This window comes from Coturnix japonica, chromosome 10 (genome assembly GCF_001577835.2).
Source record: "Coturnix japonica isolate 7356 chromosome 10, Coturnix japonica 2.1, whole genome shotgun sequence".
In the NCBI taxonomy this organism is placed as follows: Eukaryota; Metazoa; Chordata; class Aves; order Galliformes; family Phasianidae; genus Coturnix; species Coturnix japonica.
The window spans coordinates 3,487,317-3,513,019 of record NC_029525.1 but is presented as its reverse complement, the minus strand read 5'-3'; the positions used below and the strand labels follow the sequence as shown (position 1 = coordinate 3,513,019).

Sequence of the window (25,703 nt, the reverse complement as noted above, 5' to 3'; positions counted from 1 at the left end):
TTCCCCCAACTTTAAAAATAAGTGCATACATCTTTATCTCAGTACTGTGTAAGTTATACTCTTGGCATCTGTGAATATCTTCATTGCTGTCCTATCTAATGGGGCTTAAAAGGCTTCGTGCCTAAAGAGGAAGCAATGCATTTAGTGAGGAGCCTTGCAAAGGGATGCTACTTCGCCTCTTCTGACTTTTACAAAACTCTTCTATTTCAGCTTTCTTCTGTGCTGCTCTTGCCAAATAGGAACAAAAGCCTGGAGGGCCTTTTAAAAGAGTTTAGTTGTTGACAGCTGTGTCAGAAGCTTCTACTCATGAGACTGATGACTTCGACATTAGAGCTTGTTTTGGTCAAACTCTTACCTTCTGTTATCCAAAAGCAATTTTGGATGGTTCCCAACAGTGGTACTCTTCTCACAATGCCTTGTAATTTACATTTTATTTTGAAGGTACATTAATATAAGTTTGCAGATTTGTCTTTTGACTTGAAAATCAAGCTGCAGTTGAATTGATAATGGAATCTCTGAATTAGATTCAAGTATTTTGGTCTCTTACATAATTTTGCTTGAAGGGACTTACTTGTACTGAGCAAAATAGACGATGCTCCTGTATGACTGTGAACTGAAAAAGGCATGCTTAGTGCCTGCTAATAATTAAAGGCTACTTTTACTGTACCTTCCTAATCTTGCCTTCGTTTACCTTTGGCTTACTGTTTTTCAAGTTACCTGTCTTTAAGGCTTAGTATTGCACACTGTTGTGAATTTGCTTAGGTTCGTGAAGGATTTAAATGCAAGCTTGCTTATCAGAACATGTGGTGTGTGTGTGTACATAGGCCTTGTGGTTAAGTGGGTCTTTTTCTTAGGAGAGGGGATGTGTGAGAGGTCTTACATTTAATTGTCAATATACGTTTTACAAGCACAGAATAAAGAACATTCTGTGGAATAGCACCAAGTGACTTTTATGTTGACTGATGGAAGGAAGACTCGTAGTTATTTTGTTTGCTTACTTAAAGGCTTCTGACTAGCCTCCCCAGACAGCGCACAGTGCCTGAGATTTTGTCTGCTTTTTGATCATTTCTGAAGTTGATACCTTTGTACTCATAGAACAAAAGTTAATGTTTACTGTTGTTCCTCTCATTTTTAATCTAATTTGAAGAGAACTGGGACTTTTTTGTTTCTGGCTGCCAGAATAGTGTGTACTGCCCCCTTCTAAATTCACCAGTGAAACACTAATTGGAGTTTGAATTTATACACACGTAAGTTATTTGGGTGTAAGTGATAATTCTTCCTGAAGCATCTCTCTACAGTGTTCTCAGGGGACTGGCAAGGCACAGCCACCATGTATCAGTCAGGCACTATACAGCAACCTTGCAAAGAATCTGCCCAGTACACGAAGAAAATTAATAGCACTTTTGAGAGCAGTTTGGAGGAGTGCAGGATAAGTGCGAAAGATGACAACAAATAGCATTGACCAAACTGCTTAAAGGTACTATTGAGTTTTGTAAATTCTGATGCCTGCACATCCATCTTTCTTCCTGCCCCATGGGCCCGTCAGTTGTGCAAGATGGCACTTTGTTTTACATTTATGATTTTAGATATACGACATGTAGTTAATATTACAACAGGGTTTGTGGCTTTAGGTACTTTTTGCTTAAGATCTTAACAGGTACCAGCCCACTGAAGAAATGTTTGGTATGCTGCAGTAGAATTAGATGTTCAGCTATTAAACAGTTGAAAAGGTAACATGTCCTGTTTTTTTCTGGTGCCTTGTGCCAGCAGGGCAGTGATGAGGGTACTAAGATCAATGCAGAGCTTCTAACCCACTAGATTTTCTTAGACAGTTACTCTAGTATAAAAATGTGTACCTTTGTCTGTTGTAATATGTATAAATGTAGGCTTTTAGATTGTGAGTCTCGTGACCTAGATATGTGCTTGCTCAAGCTTAAAAATGAACGTATTAAGGGACATCTACAGGAAGACAGGTCTCTGCAAAACCATGGCAGAGCTTTGTTTTTCACCAACAGCACCGATAGTGGCAGCTTTGCTGATGGGAGTAGTTCATATTTGATGTGTCAGCGTTAGCTGTTCCACATTTGCCTATTGAAGAAATGCAGCTATTTTGACTTGCACTTTACTTAAAACATTCCATTAGCAGGGGTGGGAAGTGGAAAGCAAAGGAGTGTTCTTTTTGTCATAACATTAACCAGAAATAGTATTAAACTAAGAAAATAAATGATCTGTATTATGATTACTTAGCAGCGTAGCTCAAAATATATCTATTTCCTCAGCTGCCATACATCCCAGACACTGGGGTAGGGATGATACAAATGAAGCGAGGCAGTCGTGTGGATGCTCAGGGAGATCAGTGTTTGCCAAGTGGTTACCCCTGTAAATCTTAATTTCTTGTAAATCTCTCATTTATCTCATAAGCCATCATAATTCTTTTGTTTTATTATATGCTTTTAGCTTGATGATGGTTGATTTTTACTTGAATTATGTGATGCAAACTTTTGTTCTTACCAGTATTCAGAGCCACAGCCTTTTATCCTGGGTTACGTGTCTCTTGAGAGTCCTTGTAAAATGCTTTTTGAGATAATTACACTTCCCCTTCTGTTTCTTCGCACAGCAGCTGATGGGGTAGTCTTAATGCCAGTGCCACCTTCCCAGTCTAGCACAGCTGGTCAGTCACTCAGTTGCCTTTTAGCTTCTCAGGGAATGTGCTGTGGAATTTGTGTATTTGTTACTTGACACCAGGAGGGAAAAGCATTTCAAATTTCCAGTAGAAGAAGAGAGTGGGTATGTTCTGACACTGACTTTGTTCTTATTAATTTGGAGGCATTTCAAGGGGACTTAATGGCTGTATTTGTTTTTGTTTGACTTGGTGCCTTGTGACTTGCTATCCATCATTACCTTTATGTTTTCTGGCTTATTTTCTATCAAATCAGTAAATCAGTAGAAAAATATTTTAGGAACTTGCTTCAGGGAAGAAGTTTCTAGGAAAGATAAAGTAGCATTTGCTGAAAATTCAGTTTAAGCTGTGCAAATGGAAGCACGGGTCCCTGCTGCAAGTCTTATCCTCCCGAGTCAGTGACTTGCTGGTCTCTTTGTGGTCTAAATGAGACCAAATGAGGGTGATTATCCTTTGACCACTTGGTGCTCCCGTTCCTCTGCTGAAGATGACTAGTACGTTGGATTCTCTGTCAAGTTGTGTTAGGTAATCACTCCATAACCCAGTTCTGTCAAAACTAAGGAAATGGTTATTCTTAAATATGATGGCCAACATAGGAAAAAAAAGTGTCAGAATTGGGTGAGTGTGATTGTGCAAACAGAAATGTTGGCAGCTGTTAACTTCTGGAGCTGGAGCGTAGCAGGCTGTCGTAGCAGTTAGCCAGTGCTGAACTGCAGCTGGAATGGCAGGCATCCGCACAACCTGATGTTACTGCTCTCCGAAGGAATTTAACATTGCCTCAGTTGTAGATCTTTTCAGTGTTTAGCAATGTATTTGTTGTTACACTTGAAACAGGTTTGCTTGTTGTCATGGTCTATCCAAGCTATCTCTGTGGGCACGAGGACACGATTCAGCCACTAGTTACACTTGTTTTGTCAGGATTTCCCAGAGCACAGGATCTGTGAGTACTCAGCTCCAGGTTTTGATGTTCACACTCCAAATGCATACTGTTAGTACTGGGTTCTCTCTATGAGTTTGGAGTTTATATTACCTATCCCAATCCTGTCAGGTTTCTAACTTAATATTTCTGTCTCCAGCCTTGCAAACACAGGTCAGTCACAGTCTGATTTAGCAATTACCTGTTCCATTGTTTACAGGGTCTAAGACGTAATACAAGGCAAAACGTTTCTTCCTAAATCGTTTGAATACAAGGAATCCTGTAGGGTTTTTTGGTCCACTCTTCTGGAAAGTGAGTAGTATTGGAGAGGAAAAAGAGAGACCATTACCTGCACAGAGAAATGTTTGAATGTGGTGTGAATCAGTGTACAGAAGATAAAGGGAATATGGAGGGGGGACGGAAGGGAGGTTTTTTGTGTTTTGTTTTTTTTCCTGGGTTGTTTTGTTTTTGTTTTTTCTTGTGTGAAAAAGTAGCTTTCCTGTTTGTTACCCAGAAGATGGAAACTGTCTCAGCTCCTGCTGAAAACCAGGTGGGGATGTTTAGAGCTTGAGGGTAATCTGAAGGTGACAGATGAAAACCTGCCTCTGATTTTTGAGAACACAGTGCTGGAAGAAGCCAATAGCTCACAGGTCCCTTCATAACTCTTTTCAGGATGAAGTGTCTTTTGGGATGTCCAAAAACAGGAGCATTGAGTTTGAAGGAGACCAGGCTGTCAATACATTTTGGTCCTTCCTTTAAGGAACAGTATTTGAACAAGATGTCAGCTCAGGGCTCTTTATCAGGCACTCTTAGATTTGGAAAGTGCTTTACTTCTTGCACATTTCTCTCATTCAGCAATAAAGGTCTTTAGCTCTGTTCTTGGAGGTAGTTTCAGAAAGTCCAGTGATGGGAGTGTCGTTTGGAGTGTCATGACTGCAAGGGATGACGCTTGAGACAAAACCCAGACCATCTATAAAATGAAACAGGACAAAAAGCATCTGTAGCTTCCTGTTTCTGTAGACAAATGCTGTCAAATTCAGTGATGTTTCTAAAATAGAACTCAAATGAAAAATAACTTCTTGAAACTTTCAGTAGCTGCGCAATGGGATAAAAAAAAATCTAGCAGAGTTATTTTCTAGAGACTGGAAGAGAACACACAGTATTACATGTTTGTGAATCTCCCTTTGCTTATGTTATTGCTCTAAGATATTAGTTGCCAGTTAATCTAACATACTAACAAGAGTGTGTGCTGAGAGAAGTAATTTTCATAATTAGGGGAAACCTTTAGGAATGGATACACACCTTTTCTGAAAATGAATTTCCAGTATGCCAAGAGTAATATCTGTGTGTGGGGGACTATTTGTAGCTTGATGATTCTAGCAGGACTGTATGTAGAAATGTATTGGAGAACATATTCCAGTAAACTCATTTCATTCTAGTTTCATTTTCAGTAGGGAACTGCAAGTGATTTGACACCATGGTCGCCCTTTCCTTGAAGATCTGTGTCCGCCAGTGCAATGTTGTGAAGACGATGCAGTTTGAACCATCCACTGCAGTGTATGATGCCTGTAGAGTTATTCGTGAACGAGTGCCAGAGGCTCAAATGGGGCAAGGTGAGTTCTTTATACATGTTTGTAGTTCAGTTGCAAACTAAAACACCTTTCTGAAATTGAAATGAATAGACATAATATATTCTTTCCTCTTCATTGTAGCTGTTAAAATGTTTCTTTCCCTGTTAGCAGAACTCACAGTTGTACAGTACAGGCTGATCAAACTTGTACCTGCACAACAGAAAGTGTTATCCTGTAGTTTGACTGTCAGCTGTACACATTTTACTTCTCCAACAAGAATGCACACTGAGATGATGACCGTGATATTCACATGCAAGCTGCATAAACACTGCTATTTCATTACTGAGGTGCATTCCCCCAAAATGAAAATTAGAGCAGTTTATGCTTCCTTGGTAATTCTGTGCTTTGCATAAAGCACTTTGTCTGCTTATAAAGGTCATAAGCTATTTATAGGCACAGATTCTAAAATTTCATATAACTGGTTCTGTGCTGAATTTGTCTGTAAACATCTCTGTATGGATCACTTGGCTTTTCAGTGGGGGTTTTAATTAAGGTCTGTAGGAAAAATTCTTCTTATCGAGCTGGGCTCTTCCTTCAAAACTTGCTATCTTTCAGTTACACTTTAATTAATCTCTGGAATAAGTATGAATTATTGTTATGCACCTCACCTATGATGAGACGTTGTCCGAAAACTGTGGTTATATTTACCTGCTCTATTCTGATATCAGCTGCTAATCTAAATATTTTCTCAAGGACCAAAAAATATATCTTTCTAAGTTCATTAAGAATGGGAGGTAAATATAATTAGTGTAATTATGGAACTGAATAGCTTTAACTGAAACCACACTTGTAATATGAGGTTTGATGCTTTTCAATAATCTGTCTCTTCTGTTCCACAGCCTCTGACTATGGATTGTTCTTGTCGGATGAAGATCCTCGTAAAGGTATATGGCTGGAAGCTGGAAGAACACTGGATTATTACATGCTGAGAAATGGGGTATGTTACAAGTCTGTTGTTTCTTTGATCAATGTGTTTTTAGAAAGTTTGTTTCCCAACTTAGCAAGAAAAATGTTTAGTGTTGAGAGGAGCAGAGACTGATGCACTGAGTGTGCACAAAAGATTAAAAGAAATCATACTTTAAATATCTGCTCTACTGAATTCGCTGTGGCTTCCGTATACTTAGAAACAATATTGTTTACTTCCTAGGATGTACTGGAGTACAAAAAGAAACAGAGACCTCAGAAAATACGTATGTTGGATGGTTCAGTGAAGACAGTCATGGTGGATGATTCCAAAACTGTTGGTGAATTGCTTGTTACCATTTGCAGCAGGATAGGTAAGATTCTGGAACCTACATATTCAATAAGTTCTTTTTATTTGCTGTATTGACATCTTAAATACTACATATAAATTGGCACATGTTCAAGAACTACAGAAAATTGTTATCAGTTAACATTTACCAAATATTTTTCAAAGCTGTTGTCCAGTTTTTCTTGTGGTAGTCAGTTAAGAATTAGTGGTGTTCTTAAACTGCAGTGTTTAGTATTTGAAGACACGGGGTTTTGCAGCAGCGCACTTATGTGCAACTTCTTATGCAGGCTTACCTCCAGGTAGTAGAAAAATAGGACTAAATTAGTACTCAACATTAATATCATAGAAATTGTTAATCCTGAAATATTCTTAAGGTTAGGGCAATATATTATAACTCATTTGATCACAGTACTGTAATACTTGCATAACTGCATATGGAAACTATCCAGAGAAGGAGTTGGTCTAAAATGTGTTCTATTGGTTATAGTCTGCTCTTACATTTACCTAAATAGTCATTTTGATAAACTTATTCAGAGCTAACTATAAATATGCTTTCAATATAGAATAGCTTGAATCATGTTAAAACCTTGCGTAATTCTCATTTTGAATTAGTTGTCTTAAATTGATTGGGAATAATTTGTCTGCAAAGAGAATTAAGCTAAATCTAAATGTATCTATTTATAATGTTCCCATGCTAAATTCCAGTGTATGCAATTAAAGAAGTTTGCGTAATTTTCACAGTGTGTTCAAATAGGCAGGTGTTGAGCATAAATGTGCTTTACTAAGCAGGGTAGAAAGATGAGTAGAACATAAATCAGAGCAACATATCTTGTAGGATGAATGCTGTGGCCTGGTTTTTCAATTCATTTTCATGTAAAAATCACAGGACAAGTAAAGAGTTCTAAAAATCTTTAATAAGAAAAGAAGGAAAAAAAAATCTTTATTCCTCAGCCCGCTCTCCCAGCTTCTACACATTGTTGGCAAGCTGAAATTACCCAATTCTCAGGAAACAATGGGAGGCATCCAATGAAAGGAATTTTGCCACAGTGCATCTCCCTTCTGGAATTTACTGCTGCTTTACCTTCTTATCATGTTCTTAATCTGGTGGTTTCTCACAGTAGATAACAAACAGAAGTGACTATCTGTCAGAAATTGACAAATGTAACATACAAAGAAATAATGTACAATGCCAGATGTTGAAGAACTGTCAGCGTAGGAGTTGTAGGTTATTTTTGGGATCCTTTTCCCTATAACCTGGGTGCTCTGATTTGCATTTCGTATGTAGTGTCTTCATTATACTTGAAATGAACTACCAGTGTTTTGATGTATGGAAAATCATTTTATCTATTATCTAATATTTATTTATTCTAAAATGTATTGAATTCTTGTTACAAACACTGGGTTTATTTATAATTCCAGGAATAACAAATTATGAGGAATATTCTTTAATCCAGGAAAGCATTGAAGAAAAGAAAGAAGAGAGTACAGGAACACTTAAGAAAGATAGAACGTTGTTGCGTGATGAAAGAAAAATGGAAAAATTGAAGGCAAAGCTTCATACAGATGATGATTGTGAGTAGTGTGTTCCAGATGATTTTTGCACTAGTGTTTTTCCATGGGATATGACAAGAATTGAATACAGGAATGCAACTGAAGCTTTTTCAGTCTGATGCAGTTTGATCCCTGTTTGTATTGCATCTGTTCATATATGGTGTCTTCTACTACTGTATACTTTTAAACAGAGGAATTCTTGCCTCTAGCTATGAAAGTACCCGTGACTTTTGGGGTATTTGTTGCTTTTTGGTTGTGGAGTTACAATGTAGTTGGGAAAGGAATATTTTTATTTTCATATTGACCTTTTTCACACATTCATTCAAGCAGGATATTTAACTATTGATGCCTACCAAAAGCCATATTAAGGTTGTTAAGTCCTTGAAAGTAAACATGTTAAATGTAAATAGAGTTAGGACTGAGACAATATTTGACTTGTTTTATATGCAAGATGATGAGAACCTCTTTGTTTTAACGTCAGGGTACTGAGATTAACTTCTATTGGGAGGGAGATATTTCAAAATGTATTCAAGGAAAAGGAAAGTGAGCTGTTGTAAACTCTCATTTCTCAGCATGCTGTTCTTTTATTAAATTCTCATTTGTAGCAACCATCACCACTGACTAGAAACATAAATGAAAGCAATATTTTATTTGCTGGATACCCCCTCCAGTGGAAAGGGCAGTTTTCACATTATATTCACAATAGCTATCAACACTGGCAATAGGGCATATTAAAGAGCATGTGTGTCTGATTCTGTTGCAGTAAATTGGCTGGATCATAGCCGAACATTTAGAGAGCAAGGAGTCGATGAAAACGAAACACTGCTGTTGAGACGGAAGTTCTTCTATTCAGACCAGAATGTAGATTCGAGAGATCCTGTTCAACTGAATTTGCTTTATGTTCAGGTACAGTATGTGAACCAGAGGCTCTAGCTGTGTGGGATGTGCTTTCTCCTTAAAACATTCAGTAATGCCTTGTCTTTAGATCAGTCTTTTAAGTTACTGGGCATAGGTCTTCAAATTCTTTGTAGCAACATCATTGCAAACTCACAGTCAGCTTTCTGCCTTTTTACCTCTTTTCTCTTTCTGCCTGATCAAAGAGAGAGCATCTCCCTTGTGCTCTTTTCAGTCTGCAACTTGTTGAAGAAGTTTAAACCTTAGCAAAGTTAGGTGTTGTTTTTTTTTTTGCAGAAGATAGTTTCTAGCTACATACTCCAGTGTAGTTGGCTACAATGCAGTTGGAATCAGTAACATTTTAAACATTTTGTTCTGGTTTATTTTGGTTTTTTTTTTAATAAATCAATAGTTTTATTTAATGCTTAATTGGATGTTCAGATGTTATGCTTGCAACCGATTCAAGTGAGATTGCTCTAAATTACATTTTAAAACTCTGAAGCAAGTTGTAAAAATGACATTGCTTACAAGTCTGCACAAAATTTTCAAGAATTTTAGAGGATTATCACTCTGAGCTGTTCTCTTGCTCTTTAGATACTTCTTTCAGTACTATGAGTATCTATGAGTGTTCATAGTTACTGTCTTGTCATTGTTTTCTGTACGGATAGATGAGCATTCTATTCCAGAGCTATAAAATCCATTATCTTCTATGACCACAAAATGTAAATAAAAGGGAGTAAAATGCTGTTCACGTTCACCTCTTGGTGTTTGTTCTTTTAATTGTGAATTATGCAGATCATTTTCCCTGCTACTAAAGGTTGGCAAGATAAGAGCTTTTAAGCTGTGTACGTATGCATACCCACACATATATATGCACACACATTTATATACATACACATAAGTGTGTATACGTATTTAAGTTGTGTTTTGTATATACATCTTGTAGGAAATGTATGTCAGTCCACTACTTGATGAAAGATTTTACAGTCATTATTTCAGGATGTCTCGCTTGATATTAACCAGAAAAGGATCTAGCCATTTGTTTATTATTTCATTGTGGATATGTTTATGACCAATATAATGAAGACATTCAGACAGAAAACTGTGTTGCTGGATTCTTGGCCTGTGCTTAAACTTTTAAGGAATTTCAGAGATGGAATAATGACCTTGAGTGTCCTTGATATGTCTTTCTTTACCTCATACAGGCTCGTGATGACATTCTGAATGGTTCCCATCCTGTCTCCTTTGAGAAGGCCTGTGAGTTTGGAGGCTTTCAAGCACAGATCCAGTTTGGACCTCACGTAGAACACAAACACAAACCTGGATTTTTAGAGTAAACACTTCTGTTAACTTATAAATTTGGGTGACCTGAAGTGTAACTATTGTTAGGTTGTCACAACTTAACTGTGTTCCAGTATGGCATGCAGAGGCAGCCAGATCCCATGTATTTTTTGTGGTAGGAGCCTTATTGCATAAATCAGTACTCAGTCTGCTGAGGGGACCTTTGGCTGTGACTGATTAGGCATTACAGGGTGCCAGCTTTTCCCAGAATGCCAGTTAGCTGTGTATCTAGTTTTCCCAATCACTTGGTGATGATGACCATGGAAGCCCTTCCTACTTCCTTGAAAAGCCAAAGTTCATGTTATTTGCTAGACTCTGTCCTGTTAATGCAATCCCATCCTCATGTCATGTACGTTAGTCATGTAAGCTCCTTGCATCAGAAGTGTTTTGAACTTCTGTGCAGCTCAAGAGCTACAAGTTGACCTTCTGGGATTTGATTTAAGAGTACTGAAACTTTTGCTATTCCAGAGCTAGTGAGAACTAAAATTTTATTCTTGTTTGGGAGCTCTTTTCTACCTGCATTTGGTAATACAATTTGTGAAGCCAGAGATATATCAATGAATATCACAGATTTTTATCTGATAGGAGAGCACTTATATCCTTATATCCTATCTAAATCTACCTTCTTTTTGCTTGAAACTGTTTCCCCTTGTTCTGTTACAACAGAACCTGCTGAAGAGTGTCCTCTGTTTTCCTGTAGCTGCCTTTTAGATACTGAAAGGCCACTGTCAGGTTACAGGTTACTGTCAGCTGTTCTTCTCCAGGCTGAACAGCTGCACCAATATTAGCCTGTCCTTGCAGGGGAGGTGTTCCATCCCTTGGATCGCTGTTGTGTCCCTCCTCTGGATGCACTCCAGTAGGTCTCTGTCTCTCCTGTACTGAGAACTCTACATCTGGATGCAGTACTCCAGGTGAGGTCTCACTAGAGCAAAGTAGAAGGGGCAGGATCACCTCCCAACCTGCTGGCCACGCTTCTTTTGATGCAGCTCAGGATGTTTGTCTTTCTGGACTGCAAGGGCACACTGCTGGCTCATGTCCAGCTTCCCACCAACCAGTACCCCAGAGTCCTTTTTGGCAGGGCTTTGCTTGATCTTTTCATCCCCTAGCTAGTATTGGTAGTAGAGATTGCCTGTTACTCATCTCATGACATCATATGAATGGAGATCTGGCATTGTACTCTTTGTTTCAGACTTGGCCAGGAGGTTTGGCTTATAGGTCATCCATCCTTTAACCTTTGTGATGTCCTGCTGTTTTCAGTTGCTTATTTTCTTATTGGTTTCCCTGTAGAGGAACTAACTGAAGATGGGATTCTGAGGAAAGAAGTTTGAGAAGTTAAAAGGAAGGCATTTATTGAGCAATTATTGAAGCCTTGTCTTCAAGTAACGCTCAGATGCCTCAAAACAATGGATGCATACTTGCTTTCTGTCCTGTTTGACTGTCAAGTGCTCAGTGCTGAATATTTGTTAGCCTAAATGAGGGATTTACTGTACTTCAGTGAATCACTTCAAAGTGATGGCTTGATTTGTAACATGCAATACTACAACCTTATTTGTTTCTAACTGTTCACTACTGGAGGATTTCTCTGAGGCAACAGTTCAGTTGCACAAGCAAACCACATGAACAAACATCCTTCATTTCCAATTAATAACTAGCTCCTTTGTACCATCTCTTTACTACCAACTGTCTGATGAGCCTTTCTTGATAGGGCTGCTAATGTCCCTAAGAGTGATGGAGATCCACTGTGATTACATTAATGTACTTTTGGTTGTTACTCCCTAGAACTGTGATCAGTTGTGCAACATTCTTCCTCTGGGGTTTGTCCGTTGTCTGCTTTTTCTTTCCTTCTCCATCCTCTCAATCCAGGAGTTCTTGTGCAGCAAACTATTACAGTGTTATCTCATGACAAGCTACTGTGTCATGTTAATGATTTCAAGAGCTGGGTGTTCCTAGCACTAGTTGGTTTTGATTTTTAAAGAAATAATTCCCCACACACATTTTCCAAACTGCTGTGCAGTAGTCGATTATTACCTGGGGTAGTCCCAGGTATTTATACAAACTGGGGGAAGATCTCCGCAGGGTTGCTCTCAAGGAGAAGGACTTGGGGATCATGGTACAGAAGCTGGACATGAGCTAGCAGTGTGTGCTTGCAGCCCAGAAGGCCAGCTATGTTCTGGGCTGCACTGAAAAAGGGGTGGCCAGCAGGAGAGGGAGGTGATTGTCCACTCCTGCTCAGCTCTTGTGAGGCCATATTTGCAGCACTGTGTCCAGGCCTGGGGTCTCCAGCACAAGAAAGATGTGGAACTCTTTGAATGACTCCACACTGAGATGATCAGAGGGCTGGAGCACCTCTCCTGTGAGGAAAGATTGAGAGAACTGGGCTTGTTTAGCTTGGAGAAGGCTCATAGCAGCTGTCCAGTACTTGAAGGGAGCATATAGAAATGAGAGGGAGCAGCTGTTTACAAAGGTGAATAGTGACAAGACAAGGGGGAATGGTTTTAAGCTGAGATGGCAGAGGTTTAGGCTGGATATTAGGAGGAAGTTTTTCAGCCATAGGTTGGTGAGGCACTGGAACAGGTTGCCCAAGGAGGCTGTGGATGCCCCATCCCTGCAGGCATTCAAGGCCAGGCTGGATGTAGTTCTGGGCAGCCTGGTCTGGTGGCTGGTGACCCTGCACACAGCAGGGGTTGGAATGAGATGAGCACTGTGGTTCTTTTCAACTCAGGCTGTTCTGTGATTCTATGATTATTTCCATCTTCTAAGCATTCTTCTGTCTTTTTAGTTTAAAGATAATTTTTTAAGGTTCTGTGTCAAAACTGTATTATGCTTAAACGAAGCTTTTGGTTAGATGATATTTGTGCTTGGTAAACAATTCTAAGTGGTTTAAATTTCGTCACAGGATGAAATGTTATGCAGAAAATATAGTAATTTATTGTGTTAATATAATTGAAAAATGTGTAAATAACTGAACTGCATGTTAAAAAAAGAGAACATAATGGCAGTGGAGATGACCTACAACTGGAATTAAAAGTCTTATAACCTTGTTATTCTCTGCAGGAAATTTTCTCTACTTATTGTTTTATTTTCATGTAAATGAGTTCTGTCTGTAATAGGATTGAGCCTTGTAAGCCACCAAACGTAGCTTCTCACTATGGTATAATTATTTTCATAAAATTACATGCTTCTCAGTAATTCTTGTTGCACTTCTGCCTTCTGTGGAGAAGCCTGTTCCAGTGCCGTAAGCCCCTTGCCTTCTGACTTCAAGTGCATGTGTTTGGTTTTACTTTGTATGCATTTGGTTGCACTTAGTCTTTATGAGAGCCCTTCTGTGAAATCTCGTGCTTCTGTTTTGAGTCTAATCAAGCTAAGCTCTCCTGTCTTGTTAGGAGCAAGATACATAAATAGTGTAGATCAATGCTGACTTTTATTAAAAATGTTTCTTATCATTTCAGAAAACAGTTGTTGGCTTTTTTTCAAAAAGGCTGAGAGCTTTTGAATTTCACCTCCCTGTTTCCTAGCTGAGTATTGATTCGTTTCAAAGAGGAAGTAGCCGTGTTTTATGTAAACTGTGCTGTAGGTGCATGTGTGAAATACAGCTAATTGTCCGCTCGTTCACTGCTGGCACCTGAACATGTGTCCAGGTTCCCTTAAGGAAGGTTTGTTTGCTCATGCAGAAAACAGCACATAGCAGAAAAGTGCTAGTCTATTTTAGTATTATTTCAAGTCTTTCTTTCGTTGATCAAGTTTACATTATATTTATGTGCAAAAATCCTTTATCCTTTTCTTGTCACTAATAAATGATTTTGGCACAGATGAAAATTATTGCCTGCATTTTATTAATCCTTTGATATTGGTTGTTAGAATTTCCTTGAAGTTCAAATCAAAGGAAACTGTGAAAGCTCTTAAGCTACCAAATTCCTAAAAGCCCTTTTTCATGCCCTTCCTTCTAGCAGTTGAAGTTCTGTGTTGCATCTAGAAGCACCCTATGTTTAAATTTGATAAGAGAATAACTATTGAAGTAGTCATATTGTTCATATGTACATAAGAAAAAAGGATCAGCTAAAACTTGCACACCTCTGCTTTTATTTCAAAGCATGCTTGGTGACTGCTAAATTAATCCACCCTATTTTACTGCCTAAGCTGACTTGTTCAAGATTACTGGGTATGTCTTTATGGTAATGAAGGACAATAGGCTGGCATTTATCACAGAATCATAGAATCTTTAGATTTGGAAGGGACCATTGAAGGCCGTCGAGTCCAGCTCCCCTGCAATGAACAGGGTTACCAGAACTAGATCAGAATGCCCAGGGCCCTATCCAGCCTTGCCTTGAAAGTCTCTGGGGATGGGACATCAATCACAACACTGGGTAACCTGTTCCAGTGCCTCACTGGACTATGTATAATTTCTTTGAAGAACTGTGGAAGTAATTCAAACTGGATGTAGTTATATAATCTTGCTATTAGATGCTTCTTAACTAAGTTCACTGTCATAATATGTAATTACAGAGATTGAAGAGGATATAGATATTTTATGCCCAGTTCAGGAAGGTGAAGGTTGGGTGACATAGCAGCAATGAAGGAGTGTGGAAAGCATCCCTTCTCAAGAAGTCACTATTAACTGTAATAATGTTTGTTTGTTTGTTTCCTAGCCTAAAAGAATTCCTACCTAAAGAATATACCAAACAAAGAGGGGCTGAAAAAAGAATATTTCAGGTAATTGTGAGTCTGAAAAACGGACTGGTTTTTGTCCTTCACTGATAACTAGTCAGTGTACTTTGATGAAGGAGACAGAGGAAATACTTAATATTAATATGACCTTTTTATCCATTGATTTGAAATGTAAGGATGTATGTTTGTAGTAAAGCAGAAGCACATTTAGGAAAACTCTTTTCACTGCTTCTGCACAGTCTTTCTTGCATTCAGTGTTTAGTTGTGAGCTTCGAGTAATATGGAGTTTTGCAGCTGATACTTTCATTCAGTGATGTGCCTGGAAATCACATAGTAGTAAAAGACTCAAAGCAGTTGATTCTCAAGTGTACTAGTACTGTTGGAACTGTTCTCAAACTCAAATGCTAGAGATGCCCTAGATGTCTGTGCAGATTGAAATATGAATTCGGCAGTGTAATCTAATTTGAAAATTCTGAGGTCAGCAGCTGAAATCAAGTCATACAGTTTCTGCAAAGATTTACCAATGATCTGCAATCTTGAAAGAGAAGTAGAAGAGCAGCAGGAGGTCGGATACTTTCCTATGTCTATAACACTCATAATGTAGGACTTCTGTAGCTTGCTAAATATTCAAACTGGAGCTTGTAGTACATGGCTTGTTAATGAAGATGCGTAACACTTTTCTGTATACCTTTAGCTGGTGATGGTAAACTAGTTTAAACTAAGAAGTTTCATTCAATTGTGAATGTGGGACTGATAGCAAATTACTTGCCCAGGTCTGAATAGCTTCAATAGTGATGTGCTTCAGTGTATGGATATTAATCAGTGAAGGCTCTGACTTTGATCAAGCTGCAGCATTAAGTCAGAGTAACAAAGCTGTCTCTTTGGAAAACATAAGCCATTCTCCTGAGTTATAAAATTTTTTGAGTTTGGCAGATGACTTTCTCCAAGTCATCTACAATGTCTATGCTCCGTGTTCATCAGGGATCCTAACCATGTTCTATGCTGAATTTGAGGGATCTGATTTGTTTGTATCCTTAGGATGCAAGAAGATTTATTTTAGAGTTGCAATTGCTTCTCTCAGTGCTCCTCTGTGGAGCTTTAAGGTGGGAATTTAAGTTGGAGTAGGGAAACGTTTCCCATGTTGCTGGTGCTCCCCCTGCTGCCATTCATCAGCACGAAGGAGATGGCAACCAGCAGTTTGGAAGATGAAGACAATTGTGAAGGGAGATTGTAGTGTTCCAGGGAAACCCACAAACAGTACTTAATAGTGGCAAGTCAAGACAGGCTTCTCAGCAGAACTGGCTTGGAAAAGAGGAGCAGCTGTTGGCAGGAGGTTTGAATAGGGTAGTATTGGTGCTTGTCATTTTGTGCAGGTAAGGATACTTACTATTAGTAATGAGTAAATTGTTTGAATACTAAATAGATGAATATTTATATGAATTTATAGTATAATTAAGGAGACACTGACAATATGAAACCTAGTGGTATCAAGTAGCAGCAATACCTGTAATTTTAACCTGAAGTAGTTTAAATCTGCTTGATTGAGGCACAGATAGATGATGGCTATGGTTATTGTATACTTTGACATCAGAAATTACCGGATTCAGTCATACTTACATTTCTACCCACGTTTGTTTCAAGTGTTTTAATTTGAATGGTTATTAACTAAGCCTAAAAATCATGTTGCCTTTTATCAGTTTTATTTTGTTTCCAGAAGGATTGTTATTTCTATGTGATACTGAATTCTCATTACAGGAGCATAAAAACTGTGGTGAGATGACTGAAATAGAAGCCAAAGTGAAGTATGTGAAGCTAGCTCGTTCCCTGCGGACCTATGGAGTGTCCTTTTTTCTTGTTAAGGTTTGTTTCTTGTTTCTCTTAGTTTTTACAATAGAATGGTCTAAAGTTGATGAAACAAATTGATACCAAGATTGTGATGCTTTACTGATAAAGTTGGACTGAAGCACTAATGCTTCAGTGTTCAGTAACTCCTGACATAGAAAGGAAAGAATGCTAAATGCAGGAAAAAGTTCTTGCTCTTAGGTTGCCATGGTTGCAGTTATGAATCATTGTAGATAGCTGAATATCAGTACCTTGCCTTTTCCTAAAGTACTCAGTCACCCGTAAATTCTGTGGAAGCAGATAGGTGAAAATAGAATGAAAAAACAAGCAGAGGATTATAATATTCATGGAGTATCCTTTGAAATGATTACATTTTGCTTCCTTTAAGGGAAAATATCTTGTTAGTTAATTTTAGTGAATAAAACAGTCTCATCAATTCAGAGGAGCTGTTGAGCTAGCAAGCTGGCTGTGAAACATTCTTTCAACCCTATCCAAAGCTGTGTTCATTTTCAGTGTTGTAGGCAAGTGTCTATTGTATGGAGTGTAGGTATCTCATTAGGCCTCTTGGAGTACTTGCTGTTTATTCTGAATTGTCAAATTACTGTTTTGTTATGGATTTTGTAGCAAATTGTTATTTGGGGCCCATATTCTGTAAGCTCAAAAACTGAAGAGACAGAACACCCAATAAATTATGACTGATAAACTTGTAGTATGCTGATTACTTCTGGCCCCTTCCCTGTCGTGCTTGCGTGGGTTAAGATGCTCTTGTGGATTGAAAATAACTAAAATTTTAAATTCAGAATGTGGGACAAATTATGGCTGATCTTGTTTTATTTACAGCCCAAATAAATCCTAGTGACCCTTCCTGTTTTTTTACTCTCCAGATATTTTATAGAGAAGTGCTGAGGCTGAGAGGAAAAACTGATGGTAATTCAGCTTCTCAAGTCTTCCAATTTCCCATTCAGCTTCTCTAATATGGTTTTACTTGTGAAGGCTTGTTTCTAGAAAGGCTGCTGTCATGTGTTTTTGTTTTTTTTCTAGTGTCTTCCAAAGATTCCCTAAAATGCTTCTATTTACTAGGAGACAGCAAATGGAGTGTATTCTGATCTGCTTGGTAAAAATGATGTAAAGACAAGAACTTGTTGATGTTAATGCATTGCTTGAAATGGCACTTTCTGGCTGGAAAAACTGAGCTTGGTAGCTCAATTTTTTTTCATCTGTGTGCTTCTCTCTTTCAGTGTATTCAACATGCCTTTTTTTTCCCTTTCTTCTCTGGCATACTGCAGTTTAATGAAAACAATCTTTTGCACCTTTGTTTAGGAAAAAATGAAAGGTAAAAACAAGCTGGTGCCACGTCTGCTGGGGATCACTAAGGAGTGTGTGATGCGTGTGGATGAGAAAACCAAGGAAGTGATCCAGGAGTGGAGCCTGACCAACATCAAGCGCTGGGCAGCCTCACCTAAAAGCTTTACTCTGGTAAACTTTCTGTACATCTTTAAAAGGAGAGAGAATCTGCATGGCATAGGGAAAGGAAGATAGACTTGCAATCTCAACGATTTATTTAACATAATTTGTTATATTAGAATTCTCTAGAATTAAGTAGAGCTGTAGAGTACTTTAGTAACAAGCTGGCATATCGTGGAGTCTAGGGTCAGACTGTATTCTGATGTTTTTACATGGGCCAGGTTCCCAAAGAGCACTCTTTAAATCTTTTATGTGCCTAACAGCTAATACTGTTAAGGAAAACACTGTTAACCCCTGCTTAACCCCTCATGGTGATTACCATTAAAAACACAATTTGTGGCTTGCAGGGTATGAACATAAGTTATAAATAACTCTCATGGCTATGATATCTATTGTTAATTGGTCCATAGGAATCCTCTGCAAGAAAATGATGGATATGAAAATGTTGTTTAATGTGGTAGAGGAAGAAGGAGTATCTAGAAGCTGACATTCATTTGAAAAATATGCATCTAATTTTCAATGACGTGGGTGATAATATTTAGAATACAGCTCTCAGGTCTCCACTTCCATTCAGTGATTAAGACTGATAAAGCTCTTGTGCCATTTGGATTTGAGAATCTTACTTTAAGTACCAATAAAAAACTTCCTTCTCCTCTCCTCCTTATTCCATCATATAGTCCTGGAGTAGTTTCATCTATTGTTAGATATAATGAAGTGCCTATACAAACCATTTTAAAATTGGAATCATCTCACATTTGGTACAATTTATTTATTTATCCTCCATTTTCAGAGTTAATTTTTTCTTTTTTCTTTTTTCCAGGATTTTGGTGAATATCAGGAAAGCTATTACTCAGTACAGACCACTGAAGGGGAGCAGATCTCTCAGTTAATTGCAGGTTATATTGATATCATCCTGAAGAAGGTATAATATTAGGATGATGTCTAGGAAAAATGCCAGAAAATGACTGTATAGCAATGCAAAAGCTTGAATGTGTGCAAACTGCAGTTTTTCTCTCATGAAATCAGAACTATCTCGTGCTTTGACATTATTTACTTTTACATTCAAGTACCATAAGCTATTTCTGTTCATTGTATGTGATTGTTTCTGGAAGTTATCAGGACTGTTAATTATAGTGGTGGTATGGGTGAGACTCAGTGCAGCACACCTAGGCTTGGGTTCACCTTCATATGGAAAGTGGACTTCTGTCTATGATTGTATATCCAGGGAACTGTTAGAAAACATCTCCTTTTAAGCTAGCTCTTTCATGCTGTGGACTGAAGCAATTAATTATATGGCTGATATGAACCTCCAACATTAATATTCACAAGTAAATGTTGTGATCTGAAGTATTTCAGTTAGCTCTGCTTACTCCTTGAAAGGATTTTACCTGATGCAGCTTGGCTGAACCTTAATTTGCTCTAGCAGATTTTTAATAGCCAAAGAATGACGGAACCTATGTAGCTTAGGGGAATTTGTTGCCCTTGTGGGATGTAACGTCACGTGTTGTGAAATCAGAGTTTGAGGAAGATTGTTGGAAGCCGAAATACTTGCCTTTTTCTTTGGAGTCAGTTTCAGACTTAATATGTTCAATAAACAGCAGGCTTCTGCAGACAGTTTAATACTCAATTCTCACTCTTATACTTGACGTGTAGCTTTGCTGTCTAATTTCAAACAAAAGCAGTCTCTGATAGAACAGATCCGTGTATTTCTCCTCATTTCCAGTCTTTGACTTCTTCTTTGCAGTCTGCTGACAAAGCCAATGTTAAAAATTGATAAAGTTTGAACAGATTACGTAGTAAATACCCACGATGCTTCATGATGCACATGAGAAGCATACAGTTCCCAGTTGTTGAGCACAGCTTGTCTCATTGATGCATGTCATGTAGTTTATCTCCCAGATGCATAATGTTAATGATACTTGGTGCTTTTAGAACTATTTCAGCTCATGTTCTCTAGTGTGGATTGGTAACATTTTTTTCCTCCTGAAGTATTATTACTTCTTTAAAAAAAAAAAAAACAAAAATTGTGCAAACTCTTGTACTGCTGTTGTAGTGATAAGTTGTTTTTACAGGTTGACAAGGAATCCTGAGCCTGAGTAGCTTTTACTTGTTTTTTAATCCAGCTTTTTTGTGGTGTTTTTTGTTTGTTTGTTTGTTGTTGTTTTTTTTTTCCATTTCTTGCTAATCTGGAAACAAGATATCATCTTAACTAGGAATTAGCACTTTCATGCATAAACTCCAACTTAAGCAGTAAGGATTTTTCAGAAGGAAGTCTGAGTGTGCATATATGTGGATATTATGTTCCTTTTAAATGTACTTAAGAATCCTAAAGATCCTAAATCCTAAGATCACAGGGAGTGTTTCCCTCTTGTCATCTGAATACTTGGAGTGCAAGTCATTCAACAAGTTAGAAAGCAAGCTGTGTATTTCCACTAGGTCACCAGTGGAAACTGACTGTTTTTTACAAGGCTATGCTTTTATAAGTTATTATAGTTTCTTGTTTGTTTATTTGTTTTCTAGAAGCTTAGACTAATCTAATGCTTTTATGTATCTTTACCTCCTTTTTGAGATATAAAATTAGAACAACAAACAAACAAAACTCAGCCCTTCCTTGAAGTCAGATGTTGAGATTGTCCAGGTATATAAAGGAACTGTGATGAAAGAGCTTGGTACGTTGTTAAATACACATTTCCTATGGATATGTTTCCTAGTGGTAGGTAGCACCGTATAATGACGTTTCAGGATTCTTAAGGTGGTTTGTAGCTGAGTTCTAGTGGGCTGATCTGAGTCAGAAGATGCCACGTATCCTGTCTGTGCTGGAGTTTGTGTTGTTGCATGTCACTGTTGTTTTTTCTTTTTTCTGAGAGGAAGATGATAATCAGCACTTTATTCATACTGCTTTATTCAGAAAAGCTCCTAGTTTATTTGTGTTGCTGCTTATGATAGGCTTTTTCACTTTGTACACTTAATCTTCCAGGACTTAGAACTTGGTCTGTTAGATGCTGCAGGACAACTTAACCTCCTCCAAGGTGGAGGCTATATGGTTTCATTTTTTCAAAAATAAACAACTCTAACAACCATAGTTTTCAGCACTGGACAAGACTGCAATTTATTTGACTGGATTTCTGACAAATGGCAAGAAAATACTGGAAAGAAGCAATCAAGAAGCTACCTATGTTGTTTAACTTCCTGGTTTGTTTTTTTTCCCTCCAGAAACAAAGTAAAGATAGATTTGGTCTTGAAGGTGATGAGGAATCAACCATGTTGGAAGAATCTGTTTCACCGAAGAAGTGAGTGTATACAACAGGAGTAAATATTTGTGTTACAACCATTAGCAATGGCAATTTTTTTCATCACTCAAAATATAGTATAGTTATTACACATGAGAAATCATTTACTAACAGAATAGCTCAGCAGAAGGGAGCACTACCTCTGGGCAATTCTGTAGACTTCTACCTCCATGGCAGGATTGTAGGGTAGGTTTTTCTGTAGTAAAAATGCTTGTTAGGGCAACCAGCAGTGGTAACAGTTTGTGGTAAGTTGATTCTTGAACTATGGAGCTCAGACTATAAGTTGTAGAATCAGAGAATGGCTTGGTTTCAAAGTGACCTCAAGGATCAACCACCCTACCTAGTGTTGTCATCCACTATGTCAAGCGCTAGATCAGGTTGCCCAAGGCCCCATCCAACTTGTCTTGAGTACCTCCAGTTATGTGGCATCCGTGACTTCTCCAGGCAACCCGTGTCAGTACTTTACCACATTCTCAGTGAAAAATTTCCCTCAGAATCTAGTGTAAATCTCCCCTTGTTTATTTTAAAACCATTAACCCTTGTCCTGTCACTGCCTACCTGTGCAAAAAGATTACTTCCTTCCTGTTTAAAAGTTCTCTAAGTTTTGGAAGGCTGCAATGAGGTCTCCCTGGAGCCTTCTCTTCCCTAAGCTAAACAAGCCCAGCTCTCTCAGCCTGTCCTTATAGGAGGTGTGCTCCAGCCCTCTGAGCATCTTCGTGACCCTCCCCTGGACCCTCTCCAACAACTCTGCATCTTTCTTGTGCTGGAGGCCCTGGAGCTGGACTCCAGATGGGGCCTCACAAGGGTAGAGTAATAGAGTAGAGTAATAATCTGGACATCCAGATTATTGGCAAGTACCATGTGCGTGTGTGTGTAAAAAAGGAAGTTAGGTTAGTTTTATCCCAAATGTAGACTTTGCTCACAAAAACCATCTCCAAAGCATTTGTGCTTCTTTTCATCTGCCTCTGACACAGTTAAAATGGAGCAGTCTATTATGCTATAAACCTTGTTCTGATTCTGCCTGTGAAACATCTTAGGTAAAGCTTTTGTTCTGTGTATACCAAAACTGTGCATTACCTTCTTTCCTTGCTGCTTGCTCATTAGTGGTATTAATATTCAATCTACTGAAACCTGCAGTTGATTTTTTTTCTGAAGAAAATGTTAGGAAGAAATGACTGAAATTTTTCAGCTTCTCGAAATGATGTGAAATACAGTTTAAAATCCTAGAGGACGAACATCTGGCAGGACTTACAGGAGATGACTAATTCCTTATTGCAATTTGCTATTATATTTATTTATTTTCTTATCCATCTAGCTGTCTGTTTATTTATTCACTCATTCATTTTCTTTTAGGTCTACCATCTTTCAACAACAGTTCAACCGAACAGGGAAGGTAGAGCATGGCTCTGTAGCACTACCAGCTGTTATGCGTTCAGGGTCCAGTGGCCCAGAAACTTTCAATGTTGGAATCATGCCTTCTCCTCAGCAACAGGTCACGGTTGGTCAGATGCACAGAGGACATATGCCCCCTCTTGTGAGCAATCTTCTTGTTTTATATCTGCATTTGGAACTTGTTGGTTTTGCAAGTAGTTAGAAACAGGATGTTATCCATGTTGCTAAGAGTGGGGGGTGGTGTAGAGTATGAGATGTACTGGCTGTCTTACTGAATATGTATTTTGAGCAACCCCGGAGTATTTAGATACATTTTGAATGACTTCTTCATTTAACACTAGCTTTTCCAGGCTTTCCCTTACTTCCAAGTAGTTATTATAATATTCACGAGCTTTAAAAAAGCATTTTGAAGACTGTCAAAAGTAAACAGTTTTAGAAAAAAATGCTCGTATGCAGCTTGTCAATGATATACCAATTTAAAATTTTCTAAGAGGCTTAAAGTTGATAGTGAGTTTTCTTGTTTAAATTAAGAAGACCAAAAAGCTTAAGTGGGCTATAGACAGAATACTCAATGCTTAAGCTAATGATTTATGACTAGAAGGGTATTATGTGTAGCTGTTTGACCTTGGTGTGGCTGCGACTTTAGCGTTTTATAAATGTGTGCAAGTACGGAGGAGTGTGTGTAAAGTGGTGTAGGAAGGATTGGGACTGTGAGAGGAGTTTCAGTGAATTTTGCCTCCTCCACTGCATCAGGGAGATCTTAGCTTGGTATAATTGTTGCTCACTGTCTTTTAATGGCTAAGTAACATCTGCTTGAAGTGTCCTCTGGAATGTGGCATAGCCATTTCCTTGTTCTGCCTTTCAGACTTCAGCTCAACAGGCCTTGATGGGGACTATTAATACCAGCATGCATGCTGTTCAACAAGCTCAAGCTGACCTCAGTGAGGTTGATAACCTACCACCTCTAGGGCAGGACATGGTGAGTTTTTCTAGCCTTCATAGGAATGGATGTTAATTCTTTGGGGTGTTTACAGACCAGTTTAGAAATTATCCCTGGAAATAAAATGATATCTCTACAGCTTTTAGATTTTTTTGTGCCGCAAGAAATTAATGTACTCTGTTCCAACTCACTTTAATCTTCTGGGTTTGGTTGTTGCAACCTCCCCTTCATTACTTTGAAATTATGTTTGTTTCATGTGCATGTGTACAAATAAAGGCAGACTATGAACAACACTTGTGATGAGTGTGACCACCTCCTAGACCTTGAAAAATATGACCAAATGAAAAAGAATAATACATGATACTGTAACTTTTGATCCAGACTAAGTCTGGAGGACTGATCAAGAAACTGTTGTTCATAGGCGACTATCACTTAATCTTTCATGAATATGCTGTTTATGATATTCACCTTAAAAGTGGAGCTTTTGAGCTGATGTAAATTCTGTAGTTAGAGATATAGCAATAGAAAATGTTTGCTTTCATTTTTCTCTTTAAGGGCTTGGTATTTGTCCTCTGTTTCACTTTAAAGATTTGTGAAGGAATGGGAGATTAACACAGGATTTCATGTTACAGCCTGTTACTGCAGTCCTTCATTCTTGTTTTTTTTTTGTTGTTCTTCAGGCATCGAGAGTATGGGTTCAGAACAAGGTTGACGAATCAAAACACGAAATACACTCTCAGGTTGATGCTATCACTGCAGGAACTGCATCTGTTGTTAACCTTACGGCAGGTAAATTTGAAAGGGAATGACTTGCTTGCAGCCTCCTGATTATTTATCAGTCTAGTTCAAGTATTATAGGGATTGACTGTGAGGTCGCTTATGAGAAGATTTCTTCAAAATATTCTAGTACCTACATGCATTGACATGCAAAACAAGCTATCCCTACCAATACAATTCTATGATTTTCATTTTATCATCGTTAATGCTGAGAGTACTGCACTGATGAAAATAAAGCGTAACTTGCTTATTCAGCAGGGCACTCTCTGCAGTGTTACTACAAAAGAACATTGCTTGTTTGACACTTGCTAGAGATGATAGATGTTTATTGACAGTATTTCTGCTTTGTCAAATTACAAATTGAAGGAGCTGAGTGATTTAAAGGGGTTAATGCTATGTTACTTTCAGTTCTTTGAAAGTTGAAATGAAGAAGATAGCTGAAACCATGGACTTTTAAGCAAAATAAATTGGATGAAGAGTAATTCTATTTAAGAGATGTATAGAGCTTGGAAAAATGATAGCAGACCTTAGTTTTTAAATGACACTGAAATTGTTTAGTAGACATTGTTTAGTTATCTTCCATCTATCTGCTTTCCCTTACCAGATCATCATGCAGGGTGGCTGCCTGACTTTCGTTTTTAACCACTGAAGCATTCTCATGAAAATATTTGCTCTACAGGTGACCCTGTTGACACTGACTACACTGCTGTAGGATGTGCAATTACAACCATCTCTTCCAACCTCACCGAGATGTCTAAAGGTGTGAAACTGCTTGCTGCTCTCATGGATGATGAAGTCGGAAGTGGAGAGGACCTCCTGAAAGCTGCTCGAACGTTGGCCGTTGCTGTCTCAGACTTGCTGAAGGCTGTTCAACCTACTTCAGGAGAGGTGAGTGTGGTAATTTAATGCTGGACTTTTCATCCAGTGCCTGGAACTCCCCATCTTCTTCAGAGACCTTGGTGCATGCACCAAGGTCTATGTCTCTACATTTTCTCACTCCTCTTTTCCAGCTGTTGTGCAGCACTTTTCCACTTTCTAGTGTTATGTTACCATGGAGGCATTGCCAAT

General features: G+C 38.3%; 1 protein-coding gene across 7 annotated transcripts in view; it reads left to right on the top strand.

Annotated features, from left to right (window-relative positions):
- Positions 1–25,703, top strand: part of TLN2 (talin 2) — a 133,664-nt gene that overhangs the window by 42,893 nt on the left and 65,068 nt on the right. For 3 of the 7 annotated variants that reach the window (XM_032446826.1, XM_015872275.2, XM_015872272.2), the window contains 15 exons: positions 5,048–5,209; positions 6,067–6,164; positions 6,375–6,504; positions 7,899–8,051; positions 8,794–8,936; positions 10,130–10,257; positions 14,912–14,975; positions 16,686–16,790; positions 18,093–18,248; positions 19,057–19,158; positions 21,450–21,526; positions 22,880–23,060; positions 23,784–23,897; positions 24,539–24,647; positions 25,315–25,523. In XM_032446826.1, coding sequence (XP_032302717.1) covers positions 5,074–5,209; positions 6,067–6,164; positions 6,375–6,504; positions 7,899–8,051; positions 8,794–8,936; positions 10,130–10,257; positions 14,912–14,975; positions 16,686–16,790; positions 18,093–18,248; positions 19,057–19,158; positions 21,450–21,526; positions 22,880–23,060; positions 23,784–23,897; positions 24,539–24,647; positions 25,315–25,523 — 1,905 coding nt within the window. In that variant the 5' untranslated portion in view covers positions 5,048–5,073. Of the gene's footprint in view, positions 1–5,035; positions 5,210–6,066; positions 6,165–6,374; positions 6,505–7,898; positions 8,052–8,793; positions 8,937–10,129; positions 10,258–14,911; positions 14,976–16,685; positions 16,791–18,092; positions 18,249–19,056; positions 19,159–21,449; positions 21,527–22,879; positions 23,061–23,783; positions 23,898–24,538; positions 24,648–25,314; positions 25,524–25,703 lie in introns of all 7 variants that reach the window. The other 4 variants (XM_015872273.2, XM_015872271.2, XM_032446827.1 and 1 more) reach the window with 2 other exon arrangements.